The 21,151-nt window shown below is 34.6% G+C and overlaps 1 protein-coding gene across 1 annotated transcript; it reads right to left on the bottom strand.

The window, feature by feature from the left end:
• Positions 1-1,579: 1,579 nt before the first annotated feature.
• Positions 1,580-18,811, bottom strand: LOC120341379 (uncharacterized). The gene is made up of 21 exons (XM_039409871.2): positions 18,586-18,811; positions 17,660-17,724; positions 16,816-16,909; positions 15,947-16,081; positions 14,501-14,605; positions 13,510-13,786; positions 12,838-12,984; positions 12,492-12,591; positions 11,527-11,638; positions 10,799-10,930; positions 10,096-10,254; positions 9,393-9,497; positions 8,539-8,721; positions 8,083-8,221; positions 7,613-7,721; positions 6,174-6,309; positions 5,994-6,104; positions 5,432-5,547; positions 4,851-4,942; positions 2,792-2,892; positions 1,580-2,366 (listed from the first exon to the last, which is right to left on the bottom strand). Exons 1-21 carry the CDS (start codon positions 18,637-18,639, stop codon positions 2,202-2,204), a joined length of 2,637 nt encoding a protein of 878 aa, XP_039265805.2. The 5' UTR covers positions 18,640-18,811; the 3' UTR covers positions 1,580-2,201.
• Between the last annotated feature and the right edge of the window lie 2,340 nt (positions 18,812-21,151).

Raw genomic sequence — 21,151 nt, 5'->3', positions numbered from 1 at the left:
GGCGACTGTACGTTCCGCAGCCTACTGTCTGTCAAGAAAGAATTGAATTACTACGGGAGTCTAGACTATTCTTTTCATCGTTATTCCATAAGCGAATGTTCGGTACAGAGACATGCAACAATCATGGACATATTACTCACAGCCTAAGTTAGGAATGGCCAATTCAGCGAAGTTAACCATATCCGTTGAGATTGAGGAAAGACAACAGGATGAGAGACGTCATATTTAAGTTCCCATAAATTATTCACAGCGATTCTGTAATTATTGAGAAATGAAAAAAATAGACATATTTTTTTACAAATATTCTTATGTATGGTCCTCGCGGTTTCGGAATGAAAGAATAAATGTTTAAAATTATGACTAATAATTTCAATGGTAAGTCAGAAATCGATATGGCATGTTAAACAGAATAAAATCAATAAAATGTCCACCCAGCGAAAAAGATGCAAACCTGAACTCAGGCTGTATACTAGGTTAGGGTTCAGGGTACGCGACATTTTGGTGTGCATACTTCGGAAGTACCAGATTTTTTATAGGATTTTCAAGGGTGACTGAGTGTTAAATGGGGTAATTCGAGTTGGTCGAGCAACATAGACCACAATATTGGCCCGGCAGAGATAAAACTATGCCTATTTTTATCACCCTAAACCTCTAAAAATGTTTTAGGCATGAGAACTATTATTGCAAATCAATCACAACTTGGCCCTCAATTAGTAGTGAATGACGCTACCTCGACCCTTGACCCCAGAAAAATTCTCCCTATACTTTCCTTTTGCAAAAAATCTTAGTCTTATTTTGTGAGTGTTTTTGAGAGTTAGAGCTTACAATCTGGTTTACGAGTACAAAAATATCATTTTCATCAAAAATATTTGATCATTTGCCACCCACAGGTTGAGCTAGTCTGTTGCATCGATTGTGGAACTCATTTTTGATTATTGCAAATGAACTAAAGCTCCCCGGAAGACATAATGACTTTTAATGTATTTGATTTAGAACTAGTAAACTCGTTGCTGATTGGTCATTGTTACAGAATAAAACAAAGAAATCGATTTTCTTGTAAACATCCATGGAACCCTAGTTACATTTTTATATATAGGGCACTGAAGTCCTCAGGGCTTAAGGCCCTCGAAAGGCAAGATCCGCCCGACCACAGACCACTATGACAACATTTACAAGGTATATGGGAATTTTTGAAATTAAACCATATTCAGCGATGGTATTCTGGAAGTTCCCGCAATAACGTTCTTGTTTTAGACGTTGCATCATTGCAGCTGACAACAAGCGTTAAATTTGGAGTTTCCAAAGTTATGTATTAGACACAGTCACGGCATGTAGACATTAACATAGTATATTTCATATAAAATGCACTTTTACAATGTGCGATTACATTCAGGCTATCAATATCTCGTAGCGTAGGCCAGGGGTCAGTCATGAGGCTGTATATATACATTCTTTGCAATTGCAAGGTACGATTTCTTTATCATTTATGTTGAAGATTTTTGCAAGTACTGCGGCCCTAAAATACTAGAAAAGCACAATATTTCAGCATTTATCACCAGTGAAAAAAATCTTTATTGCAATCAAACTGTTACAGGAGTTACACACAGGATGTATAAAGAAAATTGAAAATAGTCAGCAATTTGAAAATGTATTTTTCGTCATAATTTGTAGTAGCAGTGCCATAGTGGAAACCATGAATATCTTCAATTTTGAAATGTAATATTGTAAATTTCACTAAAAATACATACTATTAACAATTACCAAAACAATAACTAAGTTTAAAATGTAAAAATTACAGAATGAAATGGTTCCATCTCTGGGTAAAGGAAGGGCCATATACAATCAAGGGCGCTCCTGAAGTATGTGTACCAAGATGGCAGACACCGTAACGTAGAATGTGTATCAGTTTAGGGTTAGGCCATAATTTTAGGTACAAATATTATGGTAGTCATCTGGCTCGTCCCCGAACTCGTAATAGAACTAAAATAAGGAAAATTGAAAACAAATTATGGCTTAACCCTAAACTGGTACACATACTACGTTCCGGTGTCCACCATCTTGGTACGCATACTTTACGAGTACCCAATCAAGCTTGAAAATAGTTAAAACAAAATTAGAATACTGCTCTTGGAACAAAAAGGAAAATATATTAACAGATATTTTAATGGCTAAATCCCTATTTTAAATCTGTATATTGCGATTCAATCTTGGGAGGAAAAATAAAAATTAAGTGCTCTGTTGACGTCAAAATCGGCAGCCATGGCTATTCTTTCTAGTTCGTCAGACGGGATTTCATTCCCAAGTATTGATTGTAGTTCGATGACGCAAGAGCGGCGTCCTTCAACGTAACTTACATTTTCCTTAAACTGAAAAACAATGTTAATAATATAACATCAACTGCTCAGGATAATATAAAGCACTTACTAATTATGAATAACATAATCTCTTTCGAGTGTATATTTGTAAGCTTTCAACAAGTCCATGCCTCTGAAAATAAATAACTGGCCAACTAATCCCATACCCATTATGGACGTAACCAGACGAGAGGCCATGGTATATTGACTCAATCTCCCTTGCGATAAATGTGTAAACCCTATCGTATTCTTACAACATAGTTCAACTTCTTCAGGCAAATCAAGATTATGTTATATCTTGTGACAACAGCTATACACGGATGCAAAGTAGGAAGTAAACAAGGAGAAAACATGCAACTCAATATACAATATCCTAGCTCCCCTCTAAAAATCAAAATTCCAAATTATCTAGACTAGATCACTATCTAACTACTAACCTCCTCTTCGGAATCCGAGCTATCAACTCGTTGTCGTAAATGCAGTCTGTGGGTCAAATGATCAATCATTTCCATTTCAGAACGCAGGTCTTCATCTGTTTCTATAAGAAAAAGGTTATTTTGAAATTAAAAAAACACGATCAAAATCAAGACCTGGCTTGAGTGAAAACATGCAGGGATTCGATCACAACTATAAAATAACATGATTCCTAGCCCTAGTGTGCTATGGTAATGCCTAGCCATGGTAAAGTACAGAACTAAAATGTCTTTTTTGTCACACTGGCCAGAGCCTACACATATTAAACTTTCTAGTTTTCAGCTAGGCTTGCACGTAATTGACAAAAATCAATTCCGTAATTACGGCCAAATCGATTACGTAACGACCCCGTAATTGCGATATTTTTTTCACACATTTAAACCTATCATAACAACCAATTTAATCCACTTTTATTCCGAATGGGACATCGAAGTTTGGTTTTCATATTCCCGGCAGTACTACACGCCGGCGACAGATGTTAAAGACAAATATCAAGGAGTGAATTCAAAATAATTTTATTCTGATTTTTATCTTTTGTATTAGCTTTGATTTTTTTTATCCACTATATCACCAAATTTTATGCGATCAATTTTATCATTACCAACACTGGTAATATATTTAAGAAACGATAGTTCACTTTTTTAAAATCGTATGAACGTATTAATACGACTTTCTTATTAAATAAAAATTCCGGGTTGCTAATTTATTAATCAACTACAAGCGTATTCTCTCGTTTGATTATACTTTCGCTTGCCTGGCGACGAAGACTTGTTATTTCACCGTTTTTTACAATATCCGACTTTACTACTTAGTTAGCATTTTATAATAATTATTGATGCCGACTTATTGACGATATTCCGAATTCCATGCTTCATTTTACATTAAATCATTTCGCGGCCTAAAAGTTATAACATTATTTGCGATAAATTTTAATCAAGTATTAATTATTTGCGCATTATTTAAAATACCGTACTTATATGACATGCCTTCTCCGAAAATACAAAGTTATATCGCAAAACAATGCATTTTGTGACATTTATTTTGCACTCATGAAAATATTAATTTATTTTTCTAACTCAAGTCGACAATCCTATTTGCCAAGATTGACACAAGTTTGGTCGAGTGCCGGTGGTATTCGAGTCGACGATAAATCAAAATAAGTTTGCCGCATTTGGTAAAGACAGGTAATCATATTTGGCCGACATATTGCGAGGCATTGTGAAAAACATATTGAGCAATGCCAAGGACAGATATATAACGATAAAATCGGTAACAGAACATCAAGATTTTATAATATAAAATGGATCTCGCGCAGAATAAACACGTGAAATCCCGTCGTATTGTTGTTTCTCTGCCGTCTCAATCGCTTTACCGATGCCGAAAAGACTAAGTTGCGTTGTTCATTACGCAATTTCTCTTCCGTCTTTATATTGCTGTTTGATACGCGCGACATTAATTATCACGGCATTTACAAATAGATCATGTTTTATAAGTTGATCTCTTACATTCTTTAGTCATTTCACCCGAAGAAGTTGAAACCGGGTGTGTTGACGTCCATCGGTCTCAACACAATTCTATTCCTTATCTACGGTTAATATGTACATTGGCCATCCTAGATAAGTTGACGATAGGTCAGTAAATGACGCGTTATGCCTTCCCCATCTGCCTAACAAGAGAGAGAAAAACGGCTGCGAATACCGGAACTCTAACTTCTTTTACTTAAACTTTAATTTTTTACAATCGACTGCTCTGAAGAGAGCTCGTTTCAATCGCGAAAGCGCTCGACCAATAATTACGACTTTACGTAATTCGTAACTTCGCTTCCGTAACTCGAAATAATTCCGTAATTCCGTAAATCCGTAAATTACGTGCAAGCCTATTTTCAGCTAGTCTCAAATGGTGACGTGGTGGCATGGAATTTCCACCGAAAATTTCTAACCTAATAAGCCCAATGATCTAACTTCAGGGATAGTAACGAGTCAATCACAGCAACAACATTACCGAAATATCACATTACCGCACCTGAAGGTGATGTAGGTTGACTGGAAAGTGGACTGCGGTGTTTTGTTCTAGGTTGAGCACTTGACATAGATGGCAATTTTTTTCTTAAATCTCTGCAAAAAAACAATCATATTAATATACATCCAAGATATCATATCATATATCTAAAAATCAAAACTCAGATAATAAAAGCATATTCATATCAACACAACAAAAGGAAATTGATAGACTGGTGAATTATATATAAAACAAGAGAACGCTGCTCAAATATATGGACATGAACGCCAAAACGGTAGTACGGGTATGCAATCTGTCACAGTGGGCTATTGGCATCGCAGTTTTCACAACTTCGCCTGATCACTAACACGAAGCAGAACGGCCACAAGGTGCGCAATTTTTGACATCATCGCACACAAAAAAACGATTCCCACATAGAGCCCAAAGACATTTTTGGAATAAATAAAAATAATAATTCTGAAATAAAAAATAGTGAAAATAAGATATTTAGTTTTCACAATTCAAACAGTTAAATTAAACATTTGCACTATTGAATATTTCATTGGGGTCTTGCTCCACCAAAAAGGCGGTGGATGTTTACATACCTTTGATTCCACTCTGTTAAATCTCTAATTTCGATTTGTAACTTGGGCGGTAATTCATTGAATATTTCCGATTCCAGTATATTGGGATTTAGCAGGATATGATGCATACAACATTCCTAAATAACACAGAGTAAAAAAAAACATTCAAATTTGTCCAGTTCCACAACCCCATTAGAAAGCAATGGAAACATAAAAAGTGATATTCATGAATGCAATCTTCAACCTGTTCATATGTATGCGACATATCACTGATGAAGGCTTAGCCGATGAGGAGTTAACAAGAAAGACCTCATATTAAGGAATTATTTTCAATTTCATTCAACTCTAATATTGGCAAAAGCACGAAGATATTAGTACATATTTTTTGAGTTGAAACTTTCTTGGTTTATAACATCCATCACATATTTACCAGAATGAAATGTTTTGACGAGTTTCACACTTCTGCTTAGAGATTTCAACTGAGAATACACTTAGCTACAGAGATAGTTAATGTAAAACTACAAGTTTAAATCAGCTATACATGGCAGTAATTCAACTGTACCAGGTAATAATTTCTACATACTCTTAATGATGATGCATTGAACTGTTCTCCGATACTCAACAACTCTAGTACGTTTTCATTCGTTATCAGAGGTTTCAATGCCCCTTCACATACAGATTTAAGTGAATCCACCTACAAAAAACAATTGTGTAATTAAAAGTAAATACATCCGGAGATAGAAAAATATGTATGATGTTTTACCTCATATTGATCTGAAAGTGCGATCATATCAGCCAATGTATCCACACTTATATTATTGCAATCTAATCTTCCAGTGTATAAATAACGAAGAAAATCTTCAAATAAATCAGGATTGCACTCGTATATGTTGATTTCACTGAAAACGAGAAAAAAAATGTTGAATATGACTAGTGATATATAATCATCATAAACTAATAACTGGACGAGAGATTAGCTCAGTCAGTCAGTCAGTAATTTATTTATCACCAAGAAATACACACTGTACATACAGAACGAGATAAGAAAACAGAGGAAAATAATGCATTTCAGGGTGAAAGGGGACGCGATAAACCAGCATTGGTTATCGAGCAACGACACCTATGAATAGTCTAACATTGGGTTATACAAGAACAAAAATCAAACTAAGTACAGTACTAAAGTGAGGAGTCGGACGCCAAAATACTAACATTGGCAGAAATATGTTTAAAAAGACCGGATATTTCCGGACTCACTAAGCAAACGACTCCGAACGCCGATTGGCAGATAACCATGACAACTACGGCACAAATACGGTAACGTGTAAGTGACTGGAGCACCATATTGCAAGCTGAGTTGGACGGTACCGGCACTGTGCTAAGCATATGATTAAGTCATCTTATCAATTTTTTCCTCCATCTGACAAATATGAAAATTGTATTCTATGCACAGCTCAAATATGGCCTACTTCCAGCTACTGTTCCAATAATATGGTGAATTTTCAATTTTCACTATAATATTAACCGTGATGAATGGTATTCAACAGAATATATTTTTTTTATATTTCATGGGCCACTAAAATTATATATACCGGTAAGTTAATTTCACTCTGGTAGTTATTTTGAGTCTGAAGTGAAGATATTTTGTATAGATGACTAGATTCACTCAGAGTACGACTCCACTCGAGTCACTGGGACTGCAAATGAGCAAATGTTCCAACATCGGAGGTAATACTTATTTAGAGGGCAGAGTTCTTAAAACTGGGGGTCCCGTCTCTCTAGTGGGTCGTGGAAGAGCTCAATGGGGTTCACAGTAAAATCTTTTTCGTCAATTAACAACTTAAGTTGAAACAAAATATCGATCAGATTTGAGAAGATTTCGAAACCAGTGCTGAGACCCACCATCGTCGAAATAGAACCAAGATTCGATCTTTTGCGAGAGAATATGCGAGCACATCAGTCTTATTAGAGGTATTATCAATGTTATGATTTTTTTGTTGATATTCTCTTTATTATTAAATATTACATATTTTTACTCCACGAGGGTCACGATAAAATTTGGCCGTGCCAAGCGGGTCGTAATGAAAAAATATCACAAATCATCATGAAATCAAATCTTAATTTGGGTGATCAAATACAGCATAAAAATACAAAAACCATAATTTACAATAGTTATTTTAAAAAAAAGTCAGAATGATTACCAACCGTTTTATGTCTTCCTTCATTCCACTTAACAATGCTCTTCTGAACCAATCACATCTGCATGATACGATAACCCGATGTGCCTTCAATATTTTTGTCATTGGTTTTTCATCTGTAAGTTTAGATATTATAATAGAGAATGACAAAACCAAGATAGGCTAGTTTAGTTCTAACAGCCAAATATAAAAATGGACATAAGGCACTACCTATAATCATAACTAAAAAAAGGACAGCATTGAAACCAAAGATGAAGACCAAAAGATGCCCCTTTGGAGCATAATGACAGAAGGGGAAAAAAGTATATTTCTGAAATGTTGCATAATCTACTTTGGTTACTTGGGCGATATGACTAAACTCATGCAAGTGACTATTTTATATATAAAATCATTCTTTATATTTATGTAAACATAGGCTGACTATACAAACTATCTCACATAGTCCATATTGATATTCAAGAAATATATATAACGTACCTTCAAAATAATGAACAATAAACTTCATGTCCAAGAAATTATTTGCAGAATCAAGAGAATTAAACAGTTGACTTGCATGAGATGACAGCACGCTATCACGAGGTACTGGTGATATACACAGTGACTCCACGTCCTGAGACTAAAAATTTAAAAAATGAAATATATAAATTAAATATAGATTAAAAAAATTGGAAGGAAAGAATGTAGTTCTATGAATCTGAATAAACCAAATAGATTACTTTATTTGAATTTGTTTATATTAGAAATAAAAATGTGATCTGAACCAAATTTTACAGATAATGCCCACCCAGGGTGTAAGAAAACAACTGGCCATGCCGAACCAAAAAGATTCGGCTCACAAAAATGTCTTCTATAAGTAATATTTTAAAAACTCATTATGCTAAATTAATAGAAACCCACAAAAACATTTAGCAAATCTTACTAAGCAAATGCTACCTGCTGCGCCTTCGTTTTGTCCAAACCTTGAGAGCATCGAGATGATGCTTTCTCTACATTATCAATCAAACCCAGTGAAACGAGACCAGCATCAAAATCTTCACGTTGAACCAAATTACGAATTGAATCAAGTGCCTTTAACATTGATTGTCTGCTGTACCGAGATTTCTCTATGAACCATGCCTTTGAAATATAAAAACTTAGAAAGGAAACATTGAAGATTGAAAGTTTTCTGAGAAAAACTGTAAAATTGTGTCGTCTTTTAGCATAATATCCTGCAGATACCAGTTGTTGAAATTTGGGAATAAAAAAGTATGTTTCTACAAAATTATTATTGCAAGTCTCAGAACTGTACTAATGAATAATATATCAATATAGTATTCATGTATCGTCTTGATATCAAAAGATTGTTTCCAACTGTTACCACCCATGGAAAATTGCATACTTATTTCTGTGGAGGATAGCGATATTGAAATTTTAGTTTTCGGGGTAGTTTACGAGATAATGGCAACAGACAATTTCTCAATGATAGATGCTTTTTTCGTTGATGCCAAGGAAACACAACACCAATATGGATATCGGACATTACTAGGGTGACAGCATAACCCACAAGAGAAATTTAAACTAGATCAGCATAGCAGTTTAGACGTTGGAGCTGAACACACAGACAGACAGAACGACCAAGAATAAGGTTCTCCTAGAGCGGAGATAAAGTGCTATACAGTTGTCATTATCAACGAAACATTTTTAGCAACACGATAATCAATGTCGATACGGCTGCATGCTATGTACGGTCTCCGCATTACTGATTAAGACTAATATCATAAGGTAAAACACAAAACATTTACACTGACCACTTTAGCAACTCCCATTTTGAAAAAATATTTCCATCTTGTCCATGATAATTTCATATCAAGATTGTCATGCCAGTCAGACAATCTGTCCAAAAAAACTGGAATCTGAATAGAAAAATGTTAATAAAATAAGATTTTGATAAGATATACTAAAAAAACATATATTTCATTTGTATTATTCTACTAGACACACACTAGAAGTAAAGTAGGGGGGGTCCCACTGAAGTCAGTCTAAAAAATCAGCGACGGGACGGTCCATCACTTTAACCATGGGCTCCGCGCCTAACACTTCGGTCTTGGGACGATATTCGATGGCCCCCAGGTTCCTGATCGTCTCCAGACTGGAAAGAGTTAGTAATACGCAACTTCTTGAATATTTATGAAGTTGTAGGAGGGGGGCCACTGAAGTCAATCTAAGAAATCAGCAAGTGAACAGTTCAACACTTTAATCATAGGCTCGGCGCCTAACACCTCAGTCTTGGGGCAATGTTCAATAACCACCAATGATGCTTGATATTGAATTTTAAATTCCTTCAATTTCCCTCTCGTCAAGACTTAGTCTAAGTAAGAGGGAATTTACACATACTGGGATAGAAATGACAAAATTTTCTCTGTTCAAGCCCAATTGATGGGGCCCTAGATGGGACTTTGGGTGGCTTGTGCACCAACTGGGTCCTGAACTTAAGCACTTTAACATGTCTACCTCATCAGTTGTACATTCGATGACATTGGAAGCAGCTTTGAGTTTATCTTCTCTTGATAATGAAGAAAAATGTTCTTTCTTCAGAGAAAGATTGAAAATGAATTCAGCAATTTTACTGTGCACCCGACGTAACTTTGCCAATTCTTTGATATGTACCGCCTGTTGGTAAAATGTCGAATATTTTTATATATTGAAGATATTTTAAATTCGGCATGCTCAACGAAAAACACCTAAAAGTCAATTTTCACTGAATAAGTTAGAGTTTGGAATATGCAGGCTAGTATAAACAGTGATTTCAATTTCTATTATTTTCAAATCTCATATTCTCTACTTATTTAAGCTGCTGCAATACATATTTATGTGCACATATCCAGGCGCGCAGCCAGGATTTTGAGAGGTGGGGTTCAAAATCGAAAATTCAGATTCCTTCTGAAACAGTCGCCGTTGAAAAAGCTGAATTTTCCAGTGTATAATTACTTTTCTGTCACATGAAATATTCAATCCATGACAACTACGACTATCATGAACTATTTCAATTGCCCAAAAGTACGAGTTATGCTCATCACTAGCTAAAGATTCATAAAGAAGATTGCACAACAAACAAAATTAGTTTTATGCACAGCAGGGGAATCAAAAAATAGGAAAACAAAGAAATTTATCGAAAAAGGTTGGGAGCCACTGTATTCACTACTATATTCCTTACATTTTTCAAGGTTTTTGCAATGATGCTTTCCTTCTGTCTATGTTTGTTGATAGTATCAGAATTGATGATAACCTCAAGAGCTTTACGAATTTCAGAAATGATCTCATTCGCTTCAGCAAATAATGGTTCAGCCTGAAAACAAACAAAATTGTAATTAAGAAATTGATTTATTAACGATTAAAAATAAATATCTTCAAATATCCAACAACCTAAACACAAGGGAGCAAAAAAAAATCCATGAATCCGAAAGAAATAATGGCCAATTCTTCTGATATTTGATTTGGACTGGTAACCAGACAAGACGCCATGGTTTGCCCTATGATTAAGTTAAGCCATCTTATCTCTTTTCCTCTCCCTAATGAATAAATATAACATTACAATCCTATTTCATCCTAATATTAAACAATATTGGTCAAAACGACATGAACCTGATGATAGGAAGTAGCTCTAGCTCAGAACAAGAAGCTCGAAACAATTTCTTTTATCACAATCGCTACTTTGAAACAATCCAATCAAATACAAAAACACATGACTATGTTTCGTTAGGATGAAAGTAATCAAGAAAGTGATTTTTGGGCCGCAATCAACAATAACACAATCTTTTGAAACCCCTTTTTATTAATTACTAACTACCAAATCTATTTTTTAGAACATTTTAACTTTTAAAAAGTATAGAAATATAAGGCTATTAAATGTTGATATTCCTAAGTTTGGTATAATTAATATACCTCAGTTAGAAAGTAAGATGCAAATTCAGTTCGATCTTCACTAGTCTGTTTACTGAGATGAGAAGACACGATTTCATAAAATTCTGATGTCAAGATAAGCAGACTGGGAATTCTGTAAAATATTTTAAAGTAAAACTATAACTGCCAAATATACAATATATAGAAAGATTCAATCGCCTTTGTGACTAGAGCCACATACAGATCGGAAGAGATATTTATATATCACAGAGAATTTTCGATTCTGTCAAGGAAGTTGGTGTCGAAATGGGTATTTCATTGGGGGGGGGGGGGGGGGGGGAGTTTTTTTTTATAGCACTGAAAAGTAACATGCATTAGATGCAAAGGTGTGTGTAGAGATGATGTCATAATAGTGTGTGTATAAAAGAAGACACCAGTCATTTCTACCATCCCAACGCACACATGTAACACAGTTATGTTTTAATTAACTTCTTAAACTCCCAATAAGCTTTATTGCTTTTTGCCTAGATATTTTGTCAGCCTTACTCTCCACCTGTATAATATTTCTAATTTTTCAACTTCAAGAATTAATACCTCAAAGCGAATGAGAATTTCAGATCTTCAAAGTTAATTCAATTGAAAAGTGTTAAATTATTTATACAATATAATATCCAATGATGAATTATTAGCGTGAACGCTGTGCTGTTTTAGACAACAATTCATCAGGTTGATTCTTGATTCACTATTTCAAGATGAAACACATCAACTTAAATTTAAGCACTAGTCCCAGAAATTAGCACTAAATAATTAATTATATTGTTTACTGTCTAATTAACCTAGTTAACCGAGTTGCTCTGTCACAAGTGAACCTATTTTATTATTGTGTTCTTTTACTATGTATTACATGTCTATCTGTTTGAATGAATTTATTAAAATGCGGTTTCTTATTTCTGCATACATTTATGTGTTAATATTACCATTATTACACGCCAAATAAAATATATCACCTATTTTTACAATGCTTCATTATCCTGTGCCTTTCCTCTCTTGAAAGTTCATTCCGATGATCCGAAAATAACTTGCAGATTTGGAGCACGATCAAAATCGCTGAAATAAAGGATAAATACACATATGTCAGGCAGGTTAGGAATGGGGTCAGTATGATAATATTTCTCTTTCAGTGTTACAGTCAACCACCTTATATGGGGATAAACAGAGAAAAAATTTCCTCATTTGTCAAACCAGAAAACGCGGTATATAATTCCTAAGCTCTTCTTTCTTTATCTATATTTAATCAGTGATTTTGTACTATTTCACAAAAATCAAAACTCAAAAATAAAATGTTGATATTACCGACAGCAAATTCTCGAACTGCTTGCTTCAATCCAATCCACAATGATGCAGAATCAGATTGAATCTGTGATGATTCAGGTTTGGACCGAATAAACTGGTTGATTTTTCTACCACAGTTTTCAAGCTCGTCACATAAATGCTCAATTTCTAGAAATGAAAATTCAATCAGAATGAAAAATTGAGGCATAGTGGCGTAAGCGTTAAACTACCTATGACGGAATCGCGGGTTAAAATCATGGGTTCAAATCTCATGCCCACAATCTCACCCAGGGTGTAAAAAATTGGAAGATAAAACCCGACCAAAAAGGTTCCTCCAAAACTATAGTAGCTATTCACCTAGCTATGGCTACTGATGTAGAGCCTTGTTCAGGGCGGTATGCGTATAAATATGTTTCGAGTCGTTCTAAAAATAGTAACTCCTCATGCATCATCAGACACATCATGCATCGTAGATCACGCATCATGGATGCTTGTGCCAGTCCTAGTTCTGAGTGAAAAGTGTGAATGACCGTAATATTGAAACTTTTTTATTTATACTATGTTAAACTGTATATGAACATCAAATATGGATTTCTTATTCCAGAGAAAAATGAAATCATCATTCTACTATAAATATTATCATAAATTTCCATCCCAACTCATACTAATCGCATTAAAACAAAGTCTGCTTACTTGTTCGTACTGCATAGTTCTCTAAATACGATTGGCAGAGTTGATTTAATTTTTCCAGTCCTGAAATCTTTGATATTGCATCGGTACATTCTCTCGAAGCAATCTCTGAGAGACCAGGTGGTAACGATTCCGTATATAAATAATGCAGAACAGTTGAGAGTGCGGAATCCGATAATCCATCAAGAATGCAGGCTTGATAGGATGATTGTTTTGAACTATGAGATTCCCATGATCGTTCTGGACATCCTAACTTTAATATTACTCTGTGGGCTGGGTACTGTAATCGAAAAAAATGTTGGCGATTGGAAAATACAGTGATATTTTCTTTCATATTGAAATCGCTGAATCAAATAGGAAGAATAGAAACCTTTGCTGGCGATATAATTAGTACAATTAATTAACGGCTAATTTGACTGTTTTGCTCTAAACAAGGACCCGTTATTGATATCTAATAATATATATGAGTTACTAATACGTGTAACCTGCGATTACATATGATATTCAGGTGATAGCACCGAAGTAAGCAAAAATCAATATATTGTGATTTATATTTCTGATGAATGAATGAAATTTTCATAGCATTGAATATTTAATATTGGTTCGAATACAATTCAGATTTATCGATATATAATGAAAAATACCAAATTTATGAAAATTACTGTTGTTATAAAAAATAAATTGGTTAATTATCATCAGATTCTATTTTAATTCTTTTACTTCCATTTTTTTTTAAAATGGCTTTCCTAAAATTTCACTATTCGTACTATGACTTAATATATTAAAACAACCAGTTTACAGGAGAACTGAATGTACCTCGATCGTTTTATTCATTAACAAAAAAGTTTATAAGCTCAAATCGAGAGGTGCGAATCAAAATAGCCGAATATCTACCGGTAAATAATGTAAAATGAACTAACACATTATTGACCCTGTCATTTCCTGATTTTACCAACAATAGTGTTATATCACCTATAAATAGCTGATGACTCACATTTTTTCCTGATGAACTAGTAATGATCAGATCAGAAAAATACCCATTATCTAAAGCAGGTTGAAATGAGAATGGCAACTCTTGAATTTGCTCTGATTGAGGTACCTGATAAAATAAAGAAACCAATAGAAAAGTCAGCTTTTGCCACAGGTTAAGGTAAGGTCCTAAAAGGTAGAATTTCTGAGAGAGTCATCGCTGATACCCAGGGCTGCCATAATGTCCATATTTCTTAAATTTGTCCTTATTTTAAAGCCTTTGTTTTTGTTCTTTTTTCTAAGAAAGAGGTTCTAATACCAGGCCCTTAGATTGGTCAATTCGAATGATTGATTTGCTAGAAATGATATATTACAACCTCATTGATTGCTACAACCTCATTGATTGCTAACCTAAAAGTGACATGGAACAGATTGTTTCTAAGAATAAAGAACTGCTGGGGCAAATCTTTTCTAGCGCAAAGTATGATTAGATACTGGTCGCACTGGCATGAATACATTTTGTTTATTACATTTCGTTCTTTGTTATTCAATGATTTCCTGATGTACCTACTTATTTTTGAGTTTATATCGATGGCAGCCCTGCTTATACCTCAGTAAATGCATTTGCACTAACTGCAACTATAAATGTACCACATAGTGAAATTTAATATGAATTTTAATTCAACTAAAAAAAATAGGTATTTTTACACCAAAACAATATGTTTCATGAATTCTTAATTAAAATACACTTGACAGTTTTCAGACTCAAAATAAATTAATTTGTTAAACATAACTATCTATCAGTAAATCACTGTATTTTATAAAATAGTTTTTTTATTTTATTCTCTCTCTCTCTCTCTCTCTCGTAACCTTTCACTCTAAACAAGGCTCTGCACAAGCAGCCTGCTTGCTAGGTAGGTAGATACTACAGTTTAGAACACTGGTTCTCAACCAGTGGGCCATGGCTCACTGCTGGGCCACGGGCACATTTCCAGGTGGGCCACAAACCTATTAAAAATTGCGAGAGTTATTATTGATAAATTCAGTTTCATTTGTATCACTATATTTTGATAGCAGTAGCAATAAATGATGCTGCTGTTGTTCGCTGCAGAGTGGAAATTCTCATCTAATCAATAAAGTGAAAGTGACTATATTACGGGAGGAATTATTTGTTTTTCTCCTAGTTTTAGCCTGCAGAATTTTTGTGCAACAAAGATGAGCCACAAACAGAAAAAAGGTTGAGAACCACTGGTTTAGAAAGACAAGAATAGGTACAGTTCGGAATCGCCTATTTAACTCATTACATCCTGGGTGAGGTGGTGGGCATGAAAGTTGAGCTTGAGGTATTCACCTGTAATGTCTTGATAGTAAAGTCTGACGCATTACCCGATAAGCCACCAAACCCTCCCAATGCATTCTGAAAACTGGGTAGTAGAAATGAATCAAATATCATTTATATTATTTGACAAACCTTTACGCAATATAATATGAAAGCCTTATCATAGGTTAACTCTAGTTCATCTTCTTCAAATTTAGCAGCAAAAGGACCGATTCGACCAACAGAACTACTGACAAAAGTTAGCTGGGCTGGATTTGTCAATATCACCTAAAGAAAAATAAAAATAAAATGACATCATGACACATGCGTTCATTTAATTACCTCAAATGCAGAAATTTGAAAAAGTTGGGAATTCTTTCGGACAAATAGACAATTCAAGGGCAATCAATGGTTATTTAACAATAGAGCAAGGTTTGAATAAGGTCAAATACCTAGTTGACAATAAGGTCAAATGACTAATATGGCCACCACGACATCAACAAAATTTCAGTCAAACGTTGAAAGAATTTGACCAAATTCATGTAAAGGTGTTTCCATGAATTAGAAAGACTGAGCAGTAAAAGACTGAGTAAAACCTTGGGCCCCTTAAAAATTTGAAAAAAAAATTATTAGTTTTATAGAGACTTCCATCTCTTAGGCACTCAAAATTTGAAATCGACATAACCCCATTATTTGCAAAGAAAGGTGATTTTATTTACAATAATAACCCTAAAAATGGAAAATTTTGAAAAATTATCCATAGGTCCATCTTGTGTCCAATAATGATACAATTTTTAAGGTACAGTATTATAATATTTTATAATGGCCTTATCTATTCATTTTTGCAACGATCGATATCATTTCTATTCAATTATAATGACCTTTATGAGGTGCATGAGAATTCAACTGGTTTTTCACCGGCGCCACATAGTTGACACCTGACATACAATTTACCGTAGTAAGAATATTATTCATAGGTCAATCCTTTAAAGGCAGGAGATATTTGAATGAAGATAACTTACTTCATAGGATTCACATGAAAACAATGGGATTGCCTCAACGTTGGTCGGTATTTTCCATCTGACATCATATCCTTCATCCAATGTTAACTCAGTTCTAAAACAATTTCATCAAAACAAGTTGGTTGCAAAGAAAGTCACAAATCAAAAAGAAGAAAATCAATAATGCTGCGTTTTAATGATATTATAAACCAGAGAATCTCATCTGGTAACCAGTCCAAACACAGTCTACCCTATTTTTTACCCCAAGGTAAGATGATGGGCAGTTCGAATAAGTTGGGCAGTTGGATGAATATCTGAATATAGCCAAATCAAATATTGAAAACCTAATACCACTGCGACAATGTCTACAAAAATAACTTCATTACTGAATTTAAGTATAAAACAAGAGTAGAATAGAATGAGAAAAATAAACAATGAAAACAGGGTGTGTTGTGTGGTGATGTCATAATCAAATATTTATAAAATAAATCTTTTTAACACAATCCTAAAAATATCAATGTAACCTTTCTGGGAGTTCAATCACCTAATGGCTGTTGCTTTATGTCTGAATTACAGGTTAGATGTCTCACACTCAGGTCAAGACATTGTTAGCAATAGTAAAGTATAGGAAAAAACTTTCTGGGGTCAAGGGTCGGAGAAACATCCATATCCTGGGCAGGGCATGCCTTGTACAATACTACCCTATTAAATCCATATAATCCTGTTACTTGTGATAGCAGTAATAAATTTTGAACTTCTAACTGTTATAGTGAGCCTAAATAAACTGCTTTATCTATGACTTCTGTGAGGTCAAGAGCATATTCACTACAACAAGAACATACAAAAAGTATTATCATAATTTCACCCTTCAATTTCATTTTCATTGTTTCTAGCGGTAGCACCCTCTTCAAATCCTTCAAACTTGTTAACCTGCCAACAAAAATAACTTTTTGTTTGAATGAAAATATTCTGCCACTTCTTTTATCATAAAATGATAAACCATAAACATGTTTTAAGAGAATACATGGACTTGATGGTGGAGGAAGCCGTTATAAAAAGTTTATCCCAGAAAGGAAGGAATTCATTGTCTTGTCATCGCGAAGATTTATTAAGTTGAATTTTTTTTTTTCATTTTGGATTTGTTCAAAGCAGCCAGGAATGAAAGTTTACCAACAACTCAAACCTCACATAAAAATTGGGGTGCTGAAACACATACCGGTATATTATAATTACACAATAGAAAAGCTTAGATATAGAAATAGTAGAATAAATACAAGTTAATTTTCTATTATTTTATCATCTACACATGAAGAAAGCAATAATATAATATAAACTGTATAGTCTTAGAGGCTATGAGATATCATTGCAAGTATAAGTATAAGTTTATTTCGACTCCATAATCAGCATAACAATACATTTGACAGATAAAAACAAATAAATAAAAACTGATTATGAAATCAGGGGAGCAAACGAAACCTCAAATAAGGTTTATAACGTACAAAATATAAGTTGGAAGGTTTTGCCAAGAGGAAGTGGTACGTGTTTACTCACCTAAAATTATTAAGTTCGATAGTTTCAAAAATAGTTTCATGTTGAAGACAATATATAATAATACAGATATATATGTTTGAATGTAACATAAACTTCCCTAGATACACTTACCGAATAAATATTATCTAATACAAATAAGCAACATAGATTTGCCAAAATCTCGGCTTGACTTCCTAGTTCCCTCGAATTAAGTTAATTCTTTCAAAAAAAAAAAATTGCACAGAGGTTTATTCTACTCACTCGCCAAGTTCCATGGAAACTTCTCTCATCATGCTCTTCTAATGATATGTTCATAATTACGTTTATGTGTTTTTTGGGATGATAATGCAGAACGTCTTCTTCTATTATTCTGATATTCCAGTACCGTGCTTTGTTCTATAGTTACAAGATCATTTCAGCATTTACAAGCACAAATTCAGATTATCCCTCTACATACAGACATATTTCATTTCAAGACTTTTCGCGTCTGTTACACAGAACAACAGAATAATGTTGGTTAAAATCATAACTAATAAAACCATTACGGTACAGAGTGGTGGTATAGGATAACAGGATAATGTATAGGCTAGCTGTAAGGCTTTATACCTGTGGCTCTCAACCTTTTTTTTTTCGTGGCCCATTTTTGTTGGCCAAAAATTTTTGCGGCCCATTAACTGTTTATTGCTAGGGTAAAACTAGGAACACTTTCCTGCTTTCACTTTAATATTTCAGTATTTAGAATGAAAATTATCACTCGGTGACAAAAAACAGCATCATCATTCATTGCCACTCATTCAATCAAAGCTAACCATAGTCACATAAATAAAACTAGCCTAGCAACTTTTACCGGTTCTGTGGCTGTGGTCCACCTCAAAATCTTTCTGTGTCCCAGCTTGCTTTCTATCATAAAAAAACGCCCTGTAAAGCTGTATGAGGTAAACTACGAAATGATTCTATTTCCCCTCGTATATCTGGTGCTTTCATGGTACCAACCATGCAACCACCATGGTCTCTTGAATTCGAATGAATTTAGCTCTGCCTATGATTCATTGTGCACCCAAAACGTCAATCATTCATGCCGTCACCAGTGTTGACGTTCGCAAAGTTGACGAGGGCGCAGATGATGATGGAATTTTATTTTTGTACAAATCGTGTCGCACGTGCTGACGTGCCGTTTTACATTTATTTCGGCCAAAAACGATTTCCGCTTAATTGTGTATTGAAAAAATCTAAACTTTACCAGTGTGTTGCGGCAAAACCTAAAACTAGGCACTGTTGATGTCGACGCAAATGTTGTCAGGACATAATTCTGTATTTATAACCTATTTTGATGCATATCAATGGTATTTGTGGAATATAGCCTACTGTGTCCCGGACAAGCTGCAAGTCGACCTGGCTTGGGAATGGGATGGCCCGTAACTCGCGGTTTGAAAACTTTTACCAACACACTGCACATCAGAACAGAGAATGTTAAACCTCTATAGCAGTGTTCTTCAACATTTTTTTACCGTGGTATACCTTTTACAAGTTTTAGAGAACTTTGTATACCTTACAAATACCAATTTTTATTTAAGGCCTAAACAAATAAACATTCAGATTGCAAAAAAAAATTATACTGACGATATTTCAATATCATCATGCAATCTAATGGTCTACTGTCCGCAAGTTGTAAATGGTGTAAATTTGACTGACGGCCCCACCAACGAAAACAAAGTGACTATATAGTCACTTTGAACGAAAACATTGTCCAACTAAAATCAAGCGACGTGCACGACAGCCGGAATCATCAACCCAGACACGTGCCTGCATTACCACCATAATTTGTGATGTGACAATGTGCTCACACGCCGGTTCTGCGTGAATGAAATTTTATGCGCGCCGTTGTTTGCATTGTTGTCTCCAATTGAATATTTATTATATTAGAGTTTAGAATCCCTGACTTAGGCTGTACACCCTTCGTATACCGTTGATCAGGTGTATACCCCAATTATGGTCCGGGATACACTTAAGTATACCAATGAGCATATACACATTGGGTATACGTATACCCGGTTGAAGAACACTGCTTTATACTATAGTATCAGTCCTCTTTTCTTTGACAAAAAGCTTAGCTGGTAGTTCTTCACTGTAAAATCGTTTGTATAACATTGGTGCACTGCACTGCTCACGCGTTCTGTGGTTGTGGTGACTAGTGAGAGTCGGGCTGTTAATGCGTCTTTTCCTATCATAGATGGCAAATAATTTTTGGCGTATTCAAGTGTAGGTCTACTGATGAAAAGTTCACACGAAAATGTTAAATCTCTTCTATTTATGGTCAGTAGTTAGGGCTACCAACCGCCTTGGAATGCCCGGGACAGTCCCGGAATTGACCTCGGGCGTCCCGTATCCCGGGCTGCGCTACGTTTGTGCCGGAATTTACTTTACATTCTAAAATAGAAAGCCATGTAAGCGTGTTGGCTTCGTTCAAAACTGGATACGGATGTAATTCACGAAAATCTTTTTTTTTTTTAATGAAAACGACGCGAATTGTGAATGAGTGTTCAGTTTTATGAATACGCTTTGGACCAACAGTCGAAACAAACTAATCTTCAATCTCGTCGAAGCTGAACTGATGATGGCATTGAACTTTCATATGTCACGCAATGAGTTTTATGATTTTTTCAGCAAAGGCAAATCTTCATAAAGCGCCGAAATCACAAGAAAACTACGAATTTAAATACCAGAAAGACTGATTTTTTGTGTTTTTTGTTATATAATTAAATCTACTTAGTAAAAATGGTACATTTTCTCTGTTTTAGTGATTTTACATTTATACCTCAAAGATTCA

This window comes from Styela clava, chromosome 14, assembly GCF_964204865.1.
Source record: "Styela clava chromosome 14, kaStyClav1.hap1.2, whole genome shotgun sequence".
Taxonomy (NCBI): Eukaryota; Metazoa; Chordata; class Ascidiacea; order Stolidobranchia; family Styelidae; genus Styela; species Styela clava.
Note: the sequence above shows the minus strand (reverse complement) of the source record. Positions and strands in the feature narration are given on the sequence as shown.

Coding starts and splice junctions, on each gene's coding strand:
- LOC120341379 (XM_039409871.2), bottom strand. CDS start 18,639: ATGAACATATCATTAGAAGAGCATGATGAGAGAAGTTTCCATGGAACT. Junction 9,498..10,095: donor TCGAATGTACAACTGATGAG/GTAGACATGTTA, acceptor TTTTCTATTCAG/ATTCCAGTTTTTTTGGACAG. Junction 2,893..4,850: donor TCAACCTACATCACCTTCAG/GTGCGGTAATGT, acceptor TTTTTCTTATAG/AAACAGATGAAGACCTGCGT.